Source organism: Myodes glareolus, chromosome 18 (assembly GCF_982192425.1).
Source record: "Myodes glareolus chromosome 18, mMyoGla1.1, whole genome shotgun sequence".
NCBI classification, from domain to species: domain Eukaryota; kingdom Metazoa; phylum Chordata; class Mammalia; order Rodentia; family Cricetidae; genus Myodes; species Myodes glareolus.
This window is the reverse complement of record NC_142043.1, coordinates 63,886,449-63,909,662: the sequence shown is the minus strand read 5'-3', so window position 1 is coordinate 63,909,662 and position 23,214 is coordinate 63,886,449. Positions and strand designations below refer to the sequence as shown.

The window sequence follows — 23,214 nt, the reverse complement described above, 5'->3', positions numbered from 1 at the left end:
CATCGTCATTGGCCCTGTGGCTTTGGGCCTGTGGTGGTGTAACTTACCATGATGGATGTAGACAGTAGGAGAGACTTGGTTATCTGATAGAGGCCAGAAGGCAAAGAGAGGAAAGGTCTGGGTTCCAATAGCTCTTCAAAGTCTCAAGTCCAGTGCCCTGCTTCTTAAAGGTCCCTGTCTTGGTAGTATCATAGGCTGGTAAGCAAGCCTTCTACTTGCAAGCCTTTGAGTAACATTCAAGACCCAAACTGTCTGTGGTGACATATATCTAATCCCAGTACTTGAGAGGTAGAGGCAGGAGAATAGCTATGAGTCTGAGATCATCCTGGGGTATATAGAAAGTTCCAGGGCAGCCTGGGCTAGTGTCAGAACATGTCTCAAAAGAAAAACAAGGAGGGAAGGAAGAAAGGAAGGAAGGAAGGGAGGGAGGGAGGGAGGGAGGAAGGAAGGGAGGAGAGAGGGAGGAAGGAAGGAAGGAAGGAACACAGTAGCTTCACCAGTACTGAATACATACAGACTTTCTCTGCCATTGTTCTCTAACAATACAGCATAGCTATTGTTCACATAGCATTAAATGGCATTAGGTACTTAAGTTGCCTGCAGATGAGTTAGAATACACGGGATGTGTCTCTGTTCAGTGCAAATATCATGTCATTTTATATAAGGGACTTGAGCATCTGTGAATTTTGGTACCTGCAGGGGTCCTCAGCCCACCTCAGGTGCACTTCAGGATGGCTGTCATACTCACTAAGACCACTTGGGCAAGCAGAGCTGGCCAGCTAGAGGAAGGTGATGAGGAAGAAGAGCAGCAAGGCAGATGAGAGGCAAAACACACACCTGGGCACTCTGAGAAAGCTGTCCTAGGACAGAGTCAAACATGGGTTGTCCTGGAGGGCTCCTCAGAGGAGGAAGAGCAGCAGTAAATGAGAAAGCTATCAATAGATTAATATATGAGAGAGAGAGGGGTGGGGAGGAAAGAGAGGAAATAGCAAGAAAGAAAGAGGGGGAAAGAAGAGAGGGAGGGAAAGAAGTAGGAAGTGAGAGAAGAAGGAAGGGAGTGAAGAATAAAGGAAGATGATAGATAGACAGACAGACAGACAGATAGATAGTAGGTAAGTTAGTAAGTTGATTATTGAAAGATGATAGATGAATAGATTGATAGTAGATAGTACATTGATAGGTAAGTGATTAAGTTATTATTTGTTTTTCTACTGCTGTGATAAAACACTACAACCAAGGCAACTTATAAAAGAAAGTTTATTTGGCTTATATTATTAGTCTAATTTCTCTAGAGGAGACAGACTGATCGGATAAATATCTATGCAGTAAAAGGGGAATTACTGATTCACAGACTGTGGTCCTGCTAGTTCACAATGGCTGTCTCTCAGCGGAAAGGCCAAGCATCCAGCAGGTGTTCAGACCAGGAGGCAGATGTCCAGCAGTCCCAGTCTGGTGCTGGGGTCCCAGAGGATTCCTAGAGAGCTGCTGGTCTGAGGTCTATCATGGTGGAAAGGCAAGGCAGCAGGCAGCAGGCATGGTTGGCAAGAGTAGGAAGCCAAATGTTCACATCTTCAAATGTAAGCACAAAACATAGAACACTGGAAATAGGGCAAGGTTTCATCTCTCTAAGTCCACTGGCATACTTCTTCCAACAAGGGTGCACTTACGGAACCCACTCCCAAACAGCACTGCCAACTGGGAACCAAGTGTTCAAATACATAAGCCTATAGAGGAGACTTATCGTTGTGATCACCATAAGTTGATAGATGATAAGTAGGTAGGTAAGTATGTAGATAGATAGATAGATAGATAGATAGATAGATAGATAGATAGATAGATGATAGAAAAAAGAAAGGAAGAAAAGAGAGAGAGGAAGGAAGGAAGGAAGGAAGGAAGGAAGGAAGGAAGGAAGGAAGGAAGGAAGATTTGGAATATGGATAGGTAGAGAGATGATGGAAAGAGAGATACATAGATGATAGATACATAGGTACAAAGATACACAGGTGACAAGAGAAAGAAAGGAAGGAAAGAAAGAAAAAAGAAAGAAAGGCAAACAAATAATATAAATATTCATTCTGACAAGTAGGAATATATATTTGAAATGTGGATAGATAGATAGATAGATAGATAGATAGATAGATAGATAGATAGATAGATAGATAGACAGACAGACAGACAGACAGATACTTGGAAGAGACAAAAAAAAGTTGAAAAGTATATGTCTGTGATGGGGTAAGTCCTCTTTTCATCTCCTTTATGATGTCATGGTACCCAGAAAATTAATAGGGAGAAATGGAAGCAATCCCCCAGCCTCATCACTGTGGAGGCTGGCAGCCTGACTCTAGTTGCTGAGCATCTTGTGAGAGAGTCTGTCTCTAGGCAACGACTGGTGAATACTGTAGAGGGAGTCTGATTGACGATTCTGTGTCCTGTTGTTTCCACCCAGGCTACCATCATGAGGAGAGGGGTGCTGGTAATACGCCATGGGGAGAGAGTGGACCAGGTCTTTGGGAAGTCATGGCTACAGCAGTGCACTACCACCGATGGTAGGTTGAGTCCAGATGACTCTAGACAGACTCTGTGTCCTCGAGTCTATGTGTCCCAACAGTCTGTCCTGTGAAGCCACCGCGGCAGAGCTGCTGTGGGAAATGGCAGTGTCCCAAGGCTTTGGTGTGGCTTGTATGGATATGAAAACCCACCCACATACACATAGGTCACATGTCTGAGCCAGGCCCTTGGCATCAGCTCAGTGACATGCGACAATTCTGGCTCCCCCTTTTCTCTGGTGAGACAGGTAAAGCCACTTGTTTCTGGTCCCACAGCTCAGAGCTAAAGGTCAGAATTTCCAACAGGTTGACAGATTTTAGAGGCCACTGTCAAATTCAAGGGGACCAGGGTGTCATGCAGCCCATATTCTGGTCCTGCATTCAAACACCTGACTGAAGAGTTCCAAAGATGGGGGCACCTCCAGCCAAGTGTGTACTGTCCTAGCAGCAACAATACACACCAGAGGCTTCACACTGCACCAGTTCACTGATACCACTCAGAAGCCTGTCCTGGAGAGACGTGTTTCCTCCCCTTGTGTGAGTGATAAGTGCTGAGAGGACAAAGTGGGCCCCTGGTCCCTGGGTTCAAACCTATGTGCTCTGCATTTGAGACTATGTCACAGGCCTGAAAAGCAATATTTGCTCTGTGAGCTGAGTTCGCATCATAGAGAACATTCTAGAAACAACAACACAAAATTTAGACAAGGATCTTCCCATGTGGATCTCGGCTTGGGGGTCTTGAGAGACAAATGGATCTGACTCAATGGTCCCAGATGTCCTCTACTTGTTTCTACCTTAGGAAAATACTACAGGCCAGACCTGAACTTCCCCCGCAGCCTGCCCAGGAGGAGCAGTGGCATCAAAGACTTTGAAAACGATCCGCCTTTATCGTCCTGTGGAATTTTCCAGGCCAGGCTTGCTGGTATGTTTAAGAGCATTCCTACCAGAGAGTAACAGTGATAATAATGATCATAGCTGTACACACTGAGCCCCTGCCATGCACCCTTTGACATCAGTACTGGCATTTTCCATACTCTGCCCTTCCAGGGACACAGAGATGGTCTTAGTTACTGTTCTATTGCTATGAAGATATGTGACCAAGGCAATTTATTAAAGGAAACATTTACTTGAGGGCTTGCTTATAGTTAGTCCATAAGCATCGTGGCAGGGAGCATGCCGATAGACAGGCAGGCATGGATTGGAACGGTAGCCGAGAGCTTCCATCTGATCCACAGGCAGGAAGCAGAAAGATCCTGGGCCTGACTTAAACTTTTTAAACCTCAATTTCCTCCCCCAGTGACACACCTCCTCCAACAAGGCCACACCTCCTAATCCTTCTCAAACAGTTCCACTAACTGGGGACCAAATATTCAAATATATGAGCCCATGGTGGGGGCATTCTCATTCAAACCACAGAGATGTCAGTGATTTTATCCAGGGTCACACAGTTAGGGACCAAAAGTGCAGCAATCTGATTTAGTAATGGATGGTTATTGATCCATAAAATATAGGGAGGGGGACACTGTAGGGAGAGGACAATCAATGAACACTACATACACCAAGAGCATCACTTACAAAATTAAAACTGAGCTGAGGAGATGGCACAGTCAGCCAAGGGTTTGCTGTGCAAGCACAAGTTTGATCCTCAGAACCTACATGAAAAAGTTGTGTGTGGTGACACGCCCTCATATTCCCCATGCTAGAGACAGGTTGCTCTCCAGGGTTCGCTGGCCAGCCAGCTCCTGGGCCAGTCAACCTAGCCTACACAGTGAGTCCCAGGACAGTGAGAAATGCTGTCTTAAAGAGTGAAGAGCATTCCTGAGGATGGCTTTGGAGGTTGACATCTGACCTCCATACACACACACACACACACACACACACACACACACACACTGTGAAGGCACACCCTTCACAGGTTATATTGCACTGTCCCTCAGAGCTTTGAGTTAAGAATAGGTATCCAGTCCTTCCACGAGATTTAATTTGGGGAGCTGAGAAGATTGCTGAACTTGTCTGGTTCGCATCTTATGAATTCAGAAAGCTGAGTCTAAGGAAACAAATGGACATCCCAGTCCCTGGCTGGCCAGCTAAAGGAACCCAGCAGAACCAGCTCTCCTGCTTCTCACCCTGAGTGAGTACACGTTGCTTCTCTGCCAGCTCTCTCGATGGACATGCCGTGTTCATTCTGTGACTGTTTCAGGCTCCCAGTGAGGCAACAGTTGGTTCTGGGGTTGGGACACACAAGCCACACACAGTTAAACAGGATCCCTTCTCTCTTAGGGCAATGTGGCCGATGAACACTTGTGCATGCATGTGTCATGTGTGTGTCTCCCAGAAGTCCTGTCTTCATGCCTAAACACTTATGGAAATGTTTGAACAGTTCTCAGTGTGTGTGTCTTCTATGGGTGGCAAGCATCCTCAGCACTTGTATTAGTGCCAAAGCCTGGGTGTTTTAAACATCATTAGTCACAAGACAATGCTAAGGTTGAAGTCCCCAAGGCCATGGTACCAGCAGATGGCTCCTTCTGAGGCTATAAGGAGACCTGTCCCTCCCTGTGGCTCCATGGGATCTTTGCCCCATGCCTTCCCATCATCCCTCTGTATCTGTGTCTCTACCAAGCCTTCTCCTTTACAGCAGACACGTTGGTATAGAGTCCAGCCTTATTTTTAACTTGTTCTCAATTGCCCCATGGGATGCTAGGGGATAGGTACCAGGATCCTCCATGGGCATAGTCAATGGGTACGCAAATTCTTTATATTTAAAAATAAAAACACATAAATTTTGCATGAAATCTGCATAGTCAGCACAGTCATGTTTTCTGATACTTTTGATCCCTATCAATCCTTGGATACAGATTCACAGACAAGGAGGGTTGACTAATGTTCCATCCTCGGGCACCAGGGGCCAGTACCCCAGCTTGCTTATCACTGACAATTCCCAAGCCTCCTGGCTTTCGGGCCAGATCCCTCTTGTGCCATGGAGCTTCCTTTGCCACCGCTGGGCTTCTTTCTGATGTCACACAAAAACAAAAAAAAACAAAAAAAAAAACAATTGGGTTACAGTTTGTAATTCCACAAGCCATGATTAGCCTTGAAATGACCAACTAAAGGACCTTGAATATATAAAGCAATGTTCACGCTGAGCCTATAGTGCAGACCTGACTTAAGCAGGGCATGGTGGGTCCTCAGCCCACAGAGTCACTTCTATTTGGAGACCAGGCCTCCTTCTAGACTCACCCAGGATGTAAGCAGAACTCAGGTCCTTAGGGACGCAACACTGGGACCTTCCCTGGCTGCTATTGGCCATGTTCTGCTTCTGAGGCCACACCCATGCCTCGTAACATGGGCCCCTCTTTCTTTCAACACAGCCAAGAAATACGGGTCATATGCCAAGTATATTACCCTTTGGTTTCCTCTTATTCCTGCTCCGTGGCCAGCTAGGAGGAACCTCCACTACCCATAGGTTCACTGACCCCAGGTCAACCCCATCCACCATACAATACAATGTAGTCACAAGAACAATTGCTGGTCACAGTTGCACTTTCTCCCCAAGCCTGGTGGGGGATCCTGCAGATGTGGACAACCATGGAGCCTCATTCATCCCCGCCCACCGCCATGACAAGCCCTCATCCTGGGCTGATGCGTGAAGGGTGTTTCCTACCTCCCGTTTTCCAGGAGAGGCTCTGCTGGACAGTGGCATCAGAGTCACCGCCGTCTATGTGTCACCGGCCCTGCGCTGTGTGCAGACAGCCAAGCACATCCTAGAAGGTGGGTCATTGATCTTGAGGCCACTCTCTGTGGGGAGCGAGGAGGGGGTGGGGTGAATGAGATGATGGGCAGGGAATGGCCACACCTAAGCCAATAGACAGTTAGAAACTGCCTTCTAAGGGTTGATTGAAAGAAATGAGGCACTAACATCCTAGAAGGCTAGGGTTGTAGGACCCACGGGAACTGCTGTCACAGGGTCAATGTCTGTCATCATACCTTGCTCCTCTGGCTCCTTTCCACAGGTGTCTCAGTACTCATAAAGGAACATGCACAAACCTAGAGAGCTGGGGCTGCTGTGGACCCTTCTAGATCCAACATGCATGACATCCAAGAGCAGGGTTGATGCTCAAAGGGAGCTGTCCAGCGTCACCTGACTGTCAGGGACCCGTTAGCGGACCCCCCTCAGTCATGCAATGTGATATAGCCACGTGGGCAGCTGGGGGTCACATGGGTTCTGTCCACTCTTAGGGAGTCACGAAAGTGTACACAGCAGGGGACAGAGGCCCTCCTTGTTCATTGCAGAACAATGTTCCCGTCCAAGGTCAGCAGTTAGGAGGCAGGGTCCCTGCCCCCAGTCTGAACCCCTCTCCATTACAATTTCATCCCAGAAGCCTTACTTGATGGGTCTTTCGGTCAAAATAGAAAATGCTTGGGGCGGGTGAGCTGTGAGGAATCGGAATGTTCCAGGTGTTTCTCTCTGACTCTTTACCTCTTGCCCACCAGGGCTCCCTGTTACTATCACCGTATCATTCTATCAAGGCTGTGGCATGGGTTGAGTGAGCTGCATTTGAAGTTAGAGTCATACCCTATGGTGGGCCTGCTCTCTATGGCATCCCCTAACAAAGCGGTGTAGTCCCTGCCTGGCGGTTTGGGTCTCAGAGACAGCAGTGCTGTGCTTACATCCCAGGATGCCGTTTGCCAGGCAAGAGACACGTTTGTGAAGGGTTTCCTTGGGCTCGTGTATAGGTTGGAGCCCTAGTTTGTTTTTCCATTACTGTGATAAAACACTAAGCAAAACCAATGGGGGGAAGAAGAGCCATATTTGACTTATACTTCCATGACACACCCACCAGTCAGAGAAGCTTTGATCAGTACTCAAAACAGGAACCTGGAGGCAGGAGCTGAAGCCATGGAGGAGCTCTACTTACTCCTGGCTTGCCCCGCCACACCCATGGCTTGCTCAGACTGCTTTCTTATAGCACCCCAAATCACCTGTCTAAGCACGGCACCACCCACAGTAATTGATTGGCCCTCCCACACCAGTAATTGATCAAGGAAACGGGCATAGTGGTGCACACCCTCAGTCTCAGCACTTGGGATACAGAGGAAGGCAAGTCTCAGAGTTCAAGGACTCTACATAGTGAATTTCAGGACAGCTAGGGACTTGCCCTGCAGACCAATCTCAAGGAGGCATTTTCCCAGATGTCTGCCTTGTGTCGAGCTGACGAAACCACTAACTAACATGGTGGGTCTAGCTATGAAGAAACTTCTTTAGGTGACGTCCACGCTTGTTTTCCGCTAACCCCAGAACTCAAACTTGAGAAGAAGCTGAAGATAAGAGTTGAGCCTGGAGTCTTCGAATGGATGAAGTGGGAAGCCAGCAAGGCCACCCCAAACTTCCTGACCCTGGAGGAGCTGAAAGAGGCGAACTTCAACGTTGACCCTGATTACAGGTAGGTTCCTCACCATTCTCCACTACTCACGCTTCTCTATTCTTCTTAAAGACAATCTAGCTACTAGGTGGGGCTCTGCAGTGGAGAGAGAGGAAGAATGAGCCGTGGTTGTAGCATGAGCAGGAGGGAGGCCATGGGAAATGGCTTGAGGGTTTGGTCCTGCTCGGCTAAACCAACAAAACTCCTGGTGAAGGCAGCTACAGCTACACACATCACCTGGAGGCAATAGAGGCTGGGAACTGGGCGATATGTGGGAGATGGGGTGCTCCTGCTAAAGCTGGCTCTGTAAGGATGGACACAGATGGACCTCATCCAGAAGGGGTCCCTGTGAAGGGGAGTGTCTTTGTCCTTTTCTGGGTAGACTAGGAGGTACAGTTTTCCTGTGGCTCAGTGAGCATCCATGCTGGGGGTAGCACAGTCCTCTGCTGGTACGGAGCACACCTAGGAGCCCCTGCTGGCCATGCACTCATGAGCCCTGCCTGGCAGGCCATCTGGAGGATCGTGGTCCCTCTTAGCTGCTCCAGTACACACACACAGCTGGCCACCAGAAGGCTCTAGGACAGCAGTCATGTTTCTCTCTCCCTCTTCCTTTCAGGCCTGCCTTCCCCCGCTGCTCCCTCATGCCAGCCGAGAGCTATGACCAGTACGTGGAAAGGTGCACCGTGAGCATAGGACAGGTCATCAGCACGTGCCCCCAGGACAGTGAGTGTCCCACTGGTTTGAGGACCCTCGGGGTTCTTTGGGATGGGATTGGCTGATTCTGGGCTGTTAATGTCCCCACCCCACCCCCAAGTTCTGGCCAGGATAATATCTCCTCTCCACCATGGCAGGGAGTAGATGCAGCACACATACCCCATGTTATTCAGGCCTGCACGCTCTGGTGCTGAGCACTGATGGGCCCCAGAGGACATCAGGATCTTCCGTGACTATCCATGTCCAAAGACTAGATTAATCTGAAGGGAACAAGAGAAACCCGCAAGGACAGAAAGATGGAGCAGCCGATGCCTACGAAAAGTGAGCCTAAGTCACAGTTCACCTGCCCTCACCACCAGCCATGGGCCAGGCTCTCCCGGCTTCACCTTGTCCAGCACAAAGACACACAGAGGTGCTGGGTCCCACACCACTCTCCAGCTGTCTGGAACCCATCGTGTCACCTGAGGAGGCTCCTGAGCCCATGGACACTGCAAATCCTTTTCTAATGCAGGCACCATCTCAGGGTCCCAGTGATAAGCCAGCTAAAGAGATTGGATTGGTCTGAATGGCAGCCATCACACACCCCTCCTATGGTTGACAGGACCTAGGCAGCCAACCACAAGAGCAGAGTGGCTCAGCTCCCCTTTATGCCATCTCTGAAGCTGGCACACAGGCACTGCGCCCTATCCCCAGGCCCCAGGTGGGAGGCAGGGCACTCCGAATCACGGACAAATGTCTGAGTGTACCCAGCAACACTGCTTCCCAGTCCACCACTTCACATGGGCACGGTAGCTGGACCTGCAAGACTCTGAGGAGCCCTCTGTCTTGCAAAGCGCTCTCTGTGCCTGCTCTGACCTTGGGGTGTCTTGTCCACAGTGGGCGTCACCCTCATCGTGAGCCACAGCTCAGCACTCGACTCCTGCACTAGGCCACTCCTCAGGCTTCCACCCAGAGAATGTGGAGATTTTGCCCAGCTGGTAAGAAAGGTATGTGTGCCTCTTACGCCTCCTTTACCGCCGAGTAAAGCAAGCACAGGGTGTGGCACTCTCTGTAGAAAGAAAACAAGCATCCAACTGAACCAGGACTGGCAGCACCATGCGAGTGTGCCCACCTGCTCCCATGGAGGGCATGTCTGCAGGAGCCGTGGGACAGGCCCGTCATTCTGTCACTGCATGGCGGTCTCAGATCTTCGCAGTCAGCGAAGTCAAGAAATGTCCAGATTTGTTCAGAGTCAGCCCAGAGCCCACCTCCTTGCAGCTCTAATGGGAGAACGAAGGTCCTGAGTGGAGTCAGGAATCCCTGAGAAAGAGGAGAAGCACAGGCATTGTATGGGTCCTGCTGGGGGGCTGGGAAGAGCACTGACAGATGGCAGGAACCTCCATCTGGGTACTCAGCTCCTGGTCATCTCTCAAGGGACAAATGTGAACACACTGTAGCTATCTGTCAGCATGCCCAGGTGCTGGGCCAGTGCTGGGCCAGTGCTGGGCAAACCTTAAATGGCAGGCTGGTGGAAGCACGCAGAGGCGTGGCATTGGGTGACCTATTGACCATACCCCAGCAGAACAGAGAGGGTGGTGACGGGTGACAAACTGTCCATCTTAGACCAGCCCTTTCTCCCCTGGTGACCTGCTCAGGGCCAGACTCTGACATTCATATTCTCATTCTCTCTCTCTCTCTCTCTCTCTCTCTCTCTCTCTCTCTCTCTCTCCCCCCCTCTGTCTCTCTCTTTTCGCCTCTGTCTCTCCCTGTGTGTCTGTCTGTCTCTGTCTCTCTGTCTCCCTCTCCCTCTGTGTGTGTGTGTGTGTGTGTGTGTGTATCTGTCTGTCTCTCTGATTAACCAGTGATCCTGCATCCTGACTCTACTAGTATAGAATCATAGATGAGGCACAATGACCACATAAGCTCATGAGTTTGATCCCCATCTAAGCAAAACACAAGGAACCCCAGTTCAATAGAAGGAGGGAGGAGAGAAGGAAGGAGGTGTAGGGAAGAAGGGGGGAGAGACAGAAGAGGAGGAATAAGGACAAGGTCAAGTTAAATAATGATACCCATCAACTTTGAAACTCTGAACTTTCTTCTGCTGACCACTTGGAGTCTGCTTCCGCCCCACCCCAGATTCAACAGCCTGCAGATCAGAAATGCAGCCGAGGTCTCTGCTGAATGATGAGTCTTCCAATGGGGATCAGCATGCAGGACCCAGAATATTCAAGGCCTTCCTTGCCCAGTGCAGTACAGCCTCCTGGTGTTCCCTGTCTACAGCAGGATGGCTGGGCCCTGAGGCCACGGCAGCCTCTGTTCAGGTTCCTCCATGCATCTTGGGATTTTTGCAAATCTTGGCTGACCTAAGAATTCTTAGACATTAAAAAGTGGGTGAAGTGGGGTAGGTAAGGCATGTGGACAGGAAAGCCTCCAACACAAGGATCCCCCTGCCAGATCCACTTACAGATGAAGGCATGGGGGCCTAAGGGTTCACTTTGTTCTTTGTTCTGTGGTCTGAAATCTCAGTCCTGAGCCTGCAGCGAGACAGGAATAAGGTACTTTGTAGCTAGTTGACAGGGTCCCTGCCCCATAGGCTTGTGAATCTGGTAATTCTGTAGGAAAGGACAAACGCATGGCTCCCAGAACACTTAGCAGCCCCACTCCAAGTTATGACCAATCTCACCCTAGTCCCATTGTTGGGAGGGCTGATCATCCCCAGATGGAAGTAACATGGTAGAGGTTGGCATTGGTTCCATGGCGCCCTGGAAGCCCAGGACCATCTGGTCCCCTCCATGATGTAGAAGCATTATCAGTGGGCTTAAGCAGCATCCCTATGTTGATTGACATGTAACAGAATATGAAAACATTTTAACCCTCTTTCAGATCCCATCTCTGGGGATGTGCTTCTGTGAAGAAGACATAGAGGAAGGAAAATGGGAGCTGGTGAACCCACCAGTGAAGACACTGACCCACGGGGCCAACTCGGCCTTTAACTGGAAGAACTGGATCTCGAGCAACTGAGCCAACCCCAGTTTGTCAGCAAGAGGTGACTGCGCCAAGCCAAGGCAGGAGGGGCTGTGATCATGATTACAGAGGCATCTTAGCCCCTCGTCTGCCGTGACTTGGAGAAGTACAAGGTACACTTGATATACAGGAGTATTGCCATGGCTCATACCTTGGTTACTGCCAACTGTGGATCTGCTGCCCTGCCAGCCTGACTTTGGAAGTCAGAGCGGAGGTCCGGATTAGCACATCACATTGCGACATGCGTGCTGGGCTGAAGAGAACAGAGGAACCGCCTTCCTTCCAGGAACTAAAGACTCCCCACCCCCACACTCGAAGATGCCACCCTTCTATTTTGTATGCTCTCAGGAGCCCTCCTTCCTTCTGTGGCAATCACTCTTTAGCCAGGGCCACACCAGTTGGAAGAGGAACAGTAATCAATGAAAGAAATGGCCCACCAGATCAAAACCAGGACAGCCGCCCGCACCAGCTTATGTGTATCGGCTCCTGCTGGGACACATTGCTGCCAGCATGGTTGTGATCTGTGATCGTAGCAGCACAAAATTCCTAACGCACATGGACTAGTGTGTGGCTCTGGAGGGCAGTGTGGGCTGTGTTCCTCCACGGACGATAGAGGACCCCTCCCCCAGCCGTTTCCAGAATCTAGAGACCTCTGTACTTCCTGCCATCATATTTATAATGTTCTATTGCAGATCAATCAATTTAGGGAAGCTCTAAGGCATGGTTACACAGCTCCTGCCTCAAACCTCCTGCCTCCTCCCCACAAAAGACCCTAGGACGAATTGTGATCAGTAACCTAGAATCTTCTGCCGTCTCAAGATCCTTGACAACCATGCCTTCAATGTCCCTTAGCCACAGAGGTCACAGAATTAGGACATGCATGTCTTTGGAGGCTGTTCTCCAACCCGCCTCAGCCTCTGTCCATCCAAGCACATTGTGGCTATTGCTCAGGGTCTAGACATAAAGATCTGAGCCCAATATGCACAGTTTGTGTGGGTCATTTTTGGCTTCTCTCTTCTCCTCAAGCTGGGAGGCTTGGGGCTTTGTGAGCGGAAGGAGTGTGACCCTTGCCTTTGCCAGCACAGGGGGATGTCTGTTCCTGAGTGGCTCTGGCTTGGGAAATCTTGGTCCAGTGGTAAGTGGGCTTCTCTGTATAGTGCTCTTCTACCTCACACTGCAGGGGCCATCCCATCCCCAAAGCCCATGCACAAATGTCTTACACTGCTGTCATCCCCCACACCAGGATGCTTTTTTTTTTTTTTAATGGGTCTTCTTCGCCAGCCCCTGTTGCAAAATTCTGGTTACTTTTCACTGTTGCACTCTGGGCTGTGGCTGAAGGCAGGAAGGATCTGGAAGGGAGGGCATGCCGAGAGGAAGAAACGGAGAGAGTAAGAAAGGAGACTTCTTGGTGCTCTTTTCCTTCTTCTCCCTGGTCGGACCCTTGATGTTTCTGAGCTCATCTGACCCCTGCTGGCCACATCTGGGAAGGATACCTTCCCCTGGACACTGCGCAGCCCACCTTCCAATCCACATTCTTTGACTTTTTCATTTCAGAGCCAACTTGAGTTTTAAAATAGGACTCCTATTGACGTGTGTCGTGGGCATAGCTGCAGTCCTTCCTCCCGAGTTCAGCCAGTAGGTAGTTCTGCGGGGTTCAGAGGTGCAAACCAAGAAAATGACCCTATCTGTGGGCAGCTCAAAGGCTCAAGACACTCCCCTACTCCTGGGGAAGGCTGGGGGAGCAATTTGTGGACTGGGCCACTTGAAGAGCTGTGGAGTCTCACTACTGCTGCAGGCCGAATTGATTATTAGTCACACAAACGTTCTGATCCTGCTGCTGTGTGAGACTGTATTGACTGTATTTGGAGACTGTGTGTGTGTGTGTGTGTGTGTGTGTGTGTGTGTGTGTGTGTGTGAGAGAGAGAGAGAGAGAGAGAGAGAGAGAGAGAGAGGGAGGGAGGGAGGGAGGGAGGGAGGGAGGGAGGGAGAATTATGTGTAAGTACTTGTGTATGCCAGGCTACAGGGAATATATGGATGTCAGAAGCAACTTTGTGAATTTGGTCTCTTTACCCACCTTTCTAGTATCTTCATCACATTTCTGTTACTATGATAAAGCACTGTGACCAAGGCAATTTAGAAAGCATTTAATTGGACTTACGGTTTCTGAGAGTTAGAGTCCAGGAAGGCAGAGCAAAGCAAGCACAGCTGAGAGCTCCCATCTTGATACACAAGCAGATATGGACAGTGTGCCCACCAGAAGTGGCACAAGGCTTCTGAAAGCCCACCCCCCAGAGACATACCACCTCCAACTTCCTAATCCTTCCCAGATAGTTCCACCAACAGTGGACCAAGTATCCAAATGTGAACTGTGGTAGTCACTCTCATCCAAACCAGTAGGTTCTGGAGATTGAAGTCAGGTGCCCAACCTTGAGCAGCAAACATCTTTACCTCCTCAACCATTTGCTGACCTGGAGACAGAATATTGAAAAAGACATCTGAGGTGAATGAGGTTATCAGGATGGGCCCAATCCAATCTCACTGACCTTATAAGAAAAGGAACTCAAGCTACAAACACAGACACACTGTGGCAGTTAAATAAGAACGGGTCCCATAGGCTCATATATTTGCCTGCTTGGTTATGAGGGAGCGCCACAACTTGAGAAGGATTAGGAGGAATGTCCTCATTGGAGGACATGTGATGCTAGAAGTGGGTTTTAGAGTTTCAGAAGCCTGATCCAGGCCCAGTGGCTTTCTCTCTTCCTGCTCCCTTCAGATCCAGATGCAGAAACTCAGCTACAATGTCTGCCTGTGCACCACCTCGCTCCCCGCCGTGTTGATGATAGACTAAACCTCTGAAACTATAAGTCAGCTCCAACCAAACGCTTTTTTTTTTAAATAAGAGTTGCCATGGTCGTGGTGTCTCTTCACAGCAATAGAACGTTGACTAAGACACACATACAGATGGGTAAGCCTGTGAAAACATGGTAGAAGACATTTTCTGCAAGCTTAGGAAGGAGGCCTCAGAAGGAGGCAGATTCGACATCTTGGTTTGGATTTCTTTTGGATTAAGCCATCTAGTCTATGTGCACTGTATGAGAGTCAGAAATAACTACTGTACTGCATGAAGATTATTGCCCAGAGCACCAAAACTGTACCACCCAGGAACTGGGCGCTGGGCAGGCTATGCAGTTATATGAAGTATATAATAAACAGTGCTATCAACTGGAACTGTCTACAGGGCGTGCGTAGTTGCATCAAGCATTGTAAACAATGTAGAAATGATCTGTGTTGTGTGGAGGATGTGTGCTGACTGTGTGCAAAGACAGACCCTTTCTATATAAAGATCCTGTGCATCCCAGGATCTTGGTATCTACAAGGATCCAGGAGCCTATCCACAGCAAATACCAGGAAGTGACTGCAGAAAGCACAGAGCAGACACTGGAGTGGGGGAAACCGGTCCAGCTACTGACTAGAGCAAAGGCTATTCTGAGAACAGGAAGTGGTCATATCTGACCACACGGTCTTCCACTGTCCCTAAGAATAGGTATGTCAACATCAGAAAGCTCTTCCCAGAACCTGGCCCTCACCTATACTTGTTGACACTTTGTGTTCCACTTCCTTGTCTGTGAAATAGGCAAACATCAGAAGCTTCTCAGTGGGTTGTTGCAGAGTGGCGATCAGCCAACTGGGAGACGGAACTGTCTTCTCTAGCTGCAGTAACGGCTCTGTTGCTGTTCATGTGGCAGTTGGATTACCCAGAACTTTCTAGAGTGCCTCTCTGCCCCGTGGACAGGTGCCTCAAGTCTAGTGTGACCAAATGCCAGCAAGCAGCATCAACTGTGCAGAGGGAGAAGGCTGTACCACCAGGGGGTTAAGAAAATTGACTAAGGTGGATTTTTCTACATCCTGGGATAAAAAAAAATCATATACCAAAAAGGCAAAATAGCAATTTTGTTAAAGTCAAAAATTCAGGGTAAGGAAAGGAAAGGGGAAAAAAAATCCAGAAATGGCTCTCAAAAAGAGGCAGACACCAAGAACGGTTTTCACAGACCCTGCTTTCCTGGTGTCGTTTTCTCCTCTCATCTCACACTTTTAACTCCTCGGGAACTGAGAGCAGCAAGCTGTGCCTCAGTCACACTGCTGGAATGGCTGGTGACAGGGACAGCCTATGCCAAACCTGTCCTGTACGGTGAAAAGAGAAAGAAGCAGGTCTAATATCCATAAAACGGGACCACAAGAGACAGACGAAATGATGTGACAGTGTGCCACAAGAGTGGAAAGGGGGCTACTGGGAATGGAAGGGAATGGGGGCAGGGGTAGTGGGGAGAGAGAAGGGGGGAGGTAGAATAAACATAGACTATCCTTGAAAATGCTGTCATGGAGGCCACTTTTGCATGCCAATTAAAAATATATGAGTTACAGAGGTGGAGAGATGACTCGGTCAGGAGAGCTCGTGCCACAGAAGCGTGAGGGCCTGAGTTCCACCCAGAACCCATGCCTGCGAGACAAGAGGATCACAGGTACCTGCTGGCCACGTTAGAAAATCAGTGAGCTCCAGGTTCAAAATATAAGGCAGGCAGCAGTTCACAAAGACACTTCTGGAGTCCACACATACATGCGCATACATATGCCTACACACACACACACACACACACACACACACACACACACGGTAATTTAAAAATAGTTTAAATAATATCAATAAGTAAATAACAGTACTGTCAGAAGGAAAAAGAAGTAGGAACTAGTACCAAAAGAGGATGGATGCTCCCAGCAGAGACAAGCAGATCTCTGTGACTTCAAGGCCAGCCTGGTCTACAAGAGCTAGTTCCAGGACAGCCAGGGCTACACAGAGGAATCCAGTCTTGGGGGAAAAAAAAAAGATGAATGACTTGGTGATTGACATAAGCTATTATCTTAGGAGCAAATCATCCTGAAGTAAAATGTACTTTAAACCTGCTGAACACAAGAACGCAAACATGTACATACATGCATCAAACTTTAAGTATAGGAAAAACAACAACAACAAGCCTCCTATGCTTTTCAAAGTGATACAATGTGACACCGAGTATCACATCAGCAACAGTAAGCAGAGGCTTTAGCTCTGAGACAGGGGGGTCTACAGGGACAGGCTCTCCTCTCCTCCCAGGAAAGTCCCCATAATGCCCAGGCACACCTCAGGCTGTTACAGGCTCTCACGCCGTCGCCACAAAGCAAATGCTGCATTACCGTGAGCCACACAGAATTTCTGGTTGCCCTCCGTACACCAAAGTTACGCCATACTGTTCTCTATTAGGAGTCTGATAGCGAGGTGTTTTAAAAGACAGTGGATATCCCTTAATTTAAAACATTGCTGACAAAGAAACAGTAACAGCCACCTGAGGTGTCGGGAAAGCGGTGTCAGTAGATCTCAATGGATTTGTGTGTTGTAAAATTGCCACAAACCCTGAGGGGGCGGGGGGACATAAAGAGAACCCCCCCCCCCCGCAATGTTCTATGGGCAGTAATAATGCAAATGAAACAGGACCTGCTCCTTGTGGTAGTTACTTTTCTGTGGCTATGAGAAAACACTCTAACCCCTGGTGTTTTAAATTCTGAAATATTTATCTATATCTCCCTTTTGTTCACATTTCTCCCCTCTACTACAGATACTTAACATTTTTGGATCCTCACATTTCCATGCCCATGTCCCTCCCACTCTTCTGTGATCTAGTGTGGAAGCCTGCCACACCAGGGAAGGTTTGACTCTGAACACTTGGTAGCTCCTCCTTGTTGGACTTACACTTCCAGGTCACACAGCCCGCCACTGGGGAAGTCGGGGCAGGAGCCTGGAGGCACACTGCTTGCTGATTCAATCTCAGGCTCACACTTGACTTTCTTTCCTTTTGCTTTTTTTATTGATTTTATTGAGCTCTACATTTTTCTCTATTTCCCTCCTTTCCTCTCCCCTTCCCGTTCAACCCCCTCCCATGGTTCCCATGCTCCCAATTTACTCGGGAGATCTTGTCTTTTTGTAGAAAAAGACAAGATTAGATCCATGTATGTCTCTCTTAGGGCCCTCATTGTTGTCTAGGTTCTCTGGGATTGTCATTTGTGGGCTGGTTTTCCTTGCTTTATGTTTAAAAACCACTTATGACACTTGACTTTCTTTTACGGCCCAGGAGCACCTGCCTGGGATGCTACCAGCCACAATGGGCGGGGCCCTCTTTATCAATTAGCAATCAAGACAATCTCCACCCAGACAGGCCCACAGACCAACCCAATAAAGTCAGTTACTCAGCCAGACTCCTCTGTCAGGTGACTCGGGGCTGTTAATGCTAAGTGGGGCATTCATCACAGTCTTCAAGAAATGCGCAGCAGGCAATAGAAGGCACTAAACCCTGTAGCCGCCTATAGAAAAATCTGCAGTTATTTTTCATGGGTTTTAATGTCTCTCAGTCACTAAAAACAGAAGGAAAGAAAATCAATAGACACATAAAAGACCCGACAGCACTACCAATCAACTTGTCCTAATCAATACTTGCGGAGAACCTCACCACACAACAGTATAATTCATTTCCTTTTCAAGTACAACTTGGCCTATTTGCCAAAATGACCACATCCTAGGCTATAAAGCAAATCGTAATAAATGCAAAAGCATTTGAGTTGTGGGAGTTGTCCAAGAAAGAACTAGTTTAGAAATGATAACAGAAAACGTAAAAAGAAAATCCACATATTTGTAAACTAATAACATACCTCTAACTAATTCCTGGGTCAGAAGGGCAAATAGGGTGGGTAAAATGGATCAGTCGTCAGAGGTGTTTGCCAACAGGCCTAATAACATGAGTTTGATCCTCAGTACCCACCTGGTAGAAGTGGAGAACCAACCCCCACAAGCTGTCCTGTGGCCTCTGCAGGCATGCCATGGTGTGAACACACACATTTGCACTCACACACTCTAAATAAACCTTTTTGTTTAATCTGGGGACATTTTAGAATGGATCAAGAATAAGAATACAACCTATCAGAATCTGTGGGATGTCATTGTAACAGGATTAGAAAAAAATTAATACCACACTAAAAGTAATTATTGGAAAAGAAACCTAAAATATTAGGTTCTCACCACCCTAACTAGAAATAACAAGCAAAATATAGTAATTCAATGTGAGCAAAAGAAAGGAATTCTTAAAGACCAGGGCAAATATCAATGCAATAGAAAACAGAAAAAAAAAAGATTAAAACTAAACAACACAAAAGCTAGGGCTTCAAAAAGATCAAGAAAGCTCGTCGACCCAGCCAGGCTAATCAGAGCTAAAGAAAGGCGGCCCAGATCATCAGAAAGGGGAGGGGCATCACCACTGAGGCCACAGATGTAAAAATATAACACCAAACAGAAATCTTTATGCCAACAAACCAGGGGCACTTGAGTGAGACAGACAGTCCCCTAAGGACACAGCTAACCACATCCACAGAGGAAAATAACGAGGGAAGGTGCGGGCCATAGGCCTGCCAATCAGAGCTTAGGAGGCAGAGGCCAAAGGGCAGCTACAGCTCAATCCAGGCTGCTCTACACCGGGAGTTCCAGGTCGGCCTGGCTGCACAGTGAGTCCCTGTCACCAAAAAAAGAAAGACAGGAAGGGAGGGAGGGAGGGAAGGAGGGAGGAAGGGAGGGAGGGAGGGAGGAAGAGAGGGAGGGAGGAAGAGAGGGAGGGAAAAGGGGAAGGGAAGGGAAGGGAAGGGGAAGGGGAAGGGGAGGGGAGGGGAGGGGAGGGGGGAGGGGAGGAGAGGGGAAGGGAAGGGAAGGGAAGGGAAGGGGAAGGGGAGAGGAGGGGAGGGGAGGGGGGAGGGGAGGGGAAGGGAAGGGAAGGGAAGGGGAAGGGGAGGGGAGGGGAGGGGAGGGGGGAGGGGAGGGGAAGGGAAGGGAAGGGAAGGGAAGGGAAGGGAAGGGAAGGGAAGGGGAAGGGGAGGGGAGGGGAGGGGAGGGGAGGGGAAGGGAAGGGAAGGGAAGGGAAGGGAAGGGAAGGGAAGGAAAAATCTAAGTGACTTGGTGGTAGAACACTTTCCCAGAGTGCCCAAGGCCATGGGTTCTACCTCAGCTCTGGAAAAGCAAATTGAAACATCCAACATTTGTTAGCAGAAAGCGTACCGCACAGAACGACAGGCCTGCGTGATTTCATTGATAAATTTTGCTTTGCAAACTGCTCCTGGATGGCAGATGTACTTTATTGTTTATAAAATAAGCTTCGGGATGCTGAGGTCCCCTTATCTGCGGTGTCAGTGTCTGTGAGTTTAGTGGCCACCTTTCGAGGACCAAAGATACACTACAGTATAAGATTCTGAAGGAGGTGGGGTGTCGCGTGCACCTGAAATAATACTGGGATTGTTCTGCATTTGGGGGGAGCTATTGTTAAACCCATTGCATGTAATTTTTAAGACCAACTTCGTTGTAGACGCATGTGTTAGAGTTAGCATGTATAGCTCTTGAGAGATATCATTATGGGATGGGGAGGGGTGTTACTGCAATGCTTCTGTGAAACTGAGTACTTGAAGGGAAGGACAGGTCTCCCTGTGGGCCCAGCAGAGGGCAGCGTTCAGCATGATCCGTGCCTCCCACTTGGAGAGGCACAGAGAGGTTCATTCCATGGTCCCATGCCCAACAGCAATGGTGGAGCCCACTGGGTGTGTCCATGACTGCCACAGTATTTGAATGACCACCTGCTTCTGAGCTATTTGGAGGAGCAGCTGGGAGATACGCTTGGAACCTACATGGGATTCCTACACGGAGCAGATTCCTACACGGGAGCAAGGTTCTGCCGTGGCACCAGAAGTTCAGGGCTGTTGTTCCATGGACTCCAGGTGAGTCATCCCCTCTCTTCCAGTGCTTGTCAGTAACTCCTGGGCCTCCACCCCGCCTCTCTTCTCCCATCCCACAGGCTCAGGGTGACACACACACGCGCGCACACACACACACACACACATACACACACACACACACACACACACACACAGTCACAGGCTCAGGATGCCCCATGCTGACTATGCATCTTCTGCCCTCCACCCCAACTCCAAACACTGCCTTTTGCTGACAGCCCGATTCATAACTGTGCTCACAGAATAAGCAAATAAGTATAACCCCTGAGTATAATTGCACATTGTATGGTCTCAGCTGCTGTTTTTAACGTGATAATGAAATTACCATAACCCGGTTACAGCGTGCTTTATGATATTAATGCAGCCTACAATCTGTGAAGTCCAGAACTTTCTTGCACTTATAAAAACCATTTCGTCTTATGATCTCCTGAGTAAATTGGGAGCATGGGGACCATAGGAGAGGGTTGAAGGGGAGGGGAAAGGCAGGGAGGGGAGCAGAGAAACAATGTAGAGCTCAATACAGTTTTTCAAGAAAAAATACAATTGAAATGCCGCTACAGAGGGGGACATGCTCTAGCCCCAGCAAGCAGCAGAACTTGGCAGTTTTGGTCATGCGGTTCTGGCTTTAGAGTCAAGGATAGAAGAAAGAAGTTATGGAATCTCTCTCTGTGACTAAGAAAAGCCTCTGAAGTCAAGTGTATGTCAGAGGTGTCTCTGCATGGAGGTCCCAAGGTTGAAGTCTGGATTGCCATGGAGATCACAAATGTTGGAGCTCCCAGCGCCATTGGATACCTGCTGAGGAGGGTGCTAACAGGGGGTGGAATCAGTCCTAGAGAAAGAAGTGTGCTGCAGTCACCAAGGCTGAAAGAAGTTGGAGATCTGAAAAGCATTCTGACATCAGACATGGGTATGCAGGATTTGGAGTTTTCCCAGCTGGCTTTTAGTCTTATTTTGGTCCGGTATTTCCTGACTATCTCCCTTTTCTCCATCTTGCAAAAGTAGTGTATGTCCTGCGCTACTATATGTTATAAGTATGTGATCTGTGTTTTATTTTTTAGGGGTCTATAGTTAAGAGATTGCTTGAATTTCAAAAGAGACTTTGGGACTTTTAAACATTGTTGAGACTGTGATAGACTATGGGGACTTTTGAGTTGGACGAAATGCATTTTACATTATGCTATGGTTACAAGTCTGGGGGGGGCAGGGAGTGGAATGTAGTGGTTTAAATAAAAATGGCCCTCATGGAAAAAAAAACATTTCATCTTGCATTTTTCATAAAACTCATAGAATCCAGCAATTTGTGTAATCTGTTTTTATATACTCTTAAAAGCCCAAATTGTAAAAAATTCCTCTCTGATAAATCTTTTACTCAGAGATGCCCTGTGGATCACTGTGAGGAGTTTGATGGAGTCACACGGTATCAGTAAATCTCCACATCTGTGTACATGCAGTGTTGTGAGCACTACACCTGCATTGCCTCACACAGCTTCTGAGTGTCACAAGGAAAAAAATTACACAACACACACACACACACACACACACACACCCAGCTGGCTTCCCACACAATGGGGACCTGAATCTGGGCTCTGAACCGTCTCAGTCTTTGGATTAGACCACAGCATCCTATGGAAAGTGACCTCCCACCCAGTGTGGCCTATGACCCAGAAACCTCTGCACCCCTGAGAACCTGAACAAATGCACACTCGGGATTCCCCACACTTGCTGAATCACAGACGCGGAGGTTTCCAGCCATCTGTGCTTCCTCTCAAGGTGAGTTTCCCACATGTGGAGGGAGCCTCCACAAGAGCTTCGCGTCAGCATGCCACAGTGTCACCATCCCTCGATCCCTCGGTCCCCCCGCTGTTCCTGGTGGCTGCCCATCGGGGAGGTCAAAGCACTGGCTGTCACAGCCAGCATGCCGGTTAGAGATTGTGCGGAATACAGAGATTGGGCCGGGTGACTTTAGGGGCTGAGAACCTGAGGACCTAGCGGGTACACTACTCTGACATGGCGACCTCTCCTGGGATTTAAGACTTACCGTGTGATGCAAATATTGAGAGAAACACATAATCATTGTTCATTTTGCTAACTGAGGCCTGAGCAGTTAGCAGTAAGGATGAATCAGCCCTATTGAAACCAAAATGCTTCAAAGGTCTGCTGCAGTGTCTCCAGGAAATGAGAGATGGGACAATAAATGGGTTGTTTGCAGCAGACACTGCCACTCCCTAGCACCCTGTCCCCCAGAGTCGAGGGGACAAGGAGAAGAAATGCACCGGGCAGTGCTGGGGAACTCTGGAGGAACTGACCGCCTCCGCCACGCCGGGGCGAGATAAAGCAATTCTAAGCAACTCAAGAAGAGGAGGTGAAACTGTGGGACGGGGCTTCAGGGCTTCTGCTTTAGTCCCCAGGAAGAATGCTGGGGAAAGAGGGAAGGGAGATACCAGGTGTGAGTCCATTGGGCACTGAACATCAACTAGGCGGGAAACTGCAGTTGCCAAAGAACCTGAAGGGGGCGCTCACGACCAACGCCTATGCTCAGCCTGTGGCCGGGACCGTGCTGGGAGAAGAAAGCCCAAGGAGAGGGCAGAGAAATCACGCAGATGGCCTTCTTACAGAGCCTGGGGCACACTCCAGATGCCGTGTTTTATGTGTGGTGCACACCAGAAGTCCACAATCCTTC

At 48.8% G+C, this 23,214-nt stretch overlaps 1 protein-coding gene and 1 long non-coding RNA gene across 2 annotated transcripts in view; both read left to right on the top strand.

Moving 5' to 3' along the window:
- Positions 1 to 12,661, top strand: part of Ubash3a (ubiquitin associated and SH3 domain containing A) — a 35,634-nt gene extending 22,973 nt beyond the window's left edge. Inside the window, exons 8-14 of the mRNA XM_048451282.3 lie at positions 2,447 to 2,546; positions 3,346 to 3,468; positions 6,222 to 6,314; positions 7,843 to 7,987; positions 8,583 to 8,689; positions 9,557 to 9,666; positions 11,543 to 12,661. Of these exons, the coding sequence (XP_048307239.3) occupies positions 2,447 to 2,546; positions 3,346 to 3,468; positions 6,222 to 6,314; positions 7,843 to 7,987; positions 8,583 to 8,689; positions 9,557 to 9,666; positions 11,543 to 11,680 (816 nt within the window). The 3' untranslated portion in view covers positions 11,681 to 12,661. The remainder of the gene's footprint in view (positions 1 to 2,446; positions 2,547 to 3,345; positions 3,469 to 6,221; positions 6,315 to 7,842; positions 7,988 to 8,582; positions 8,690 to 9,556; positions 9,667 to 11,542) is intronic.
- Positions 12,662 to 19,213: 6,552 nt separating this feature from the next.
- Positions 19,214 to 21,851, top strand: LOC148119186 (uncharacterized). The gene is made up of 3 exons (XR_015735496.1): positions 19,214 to 19,265; positions 20,324 to 20,519; positions 21,164 to 21,851. It is a non-coding gene; the product is annotated as an uncharacterized LOC148119186 (long non-coding RNA).
- Positions 21,852 to 23,214: the final 1,363 nt, after the last annotated feature.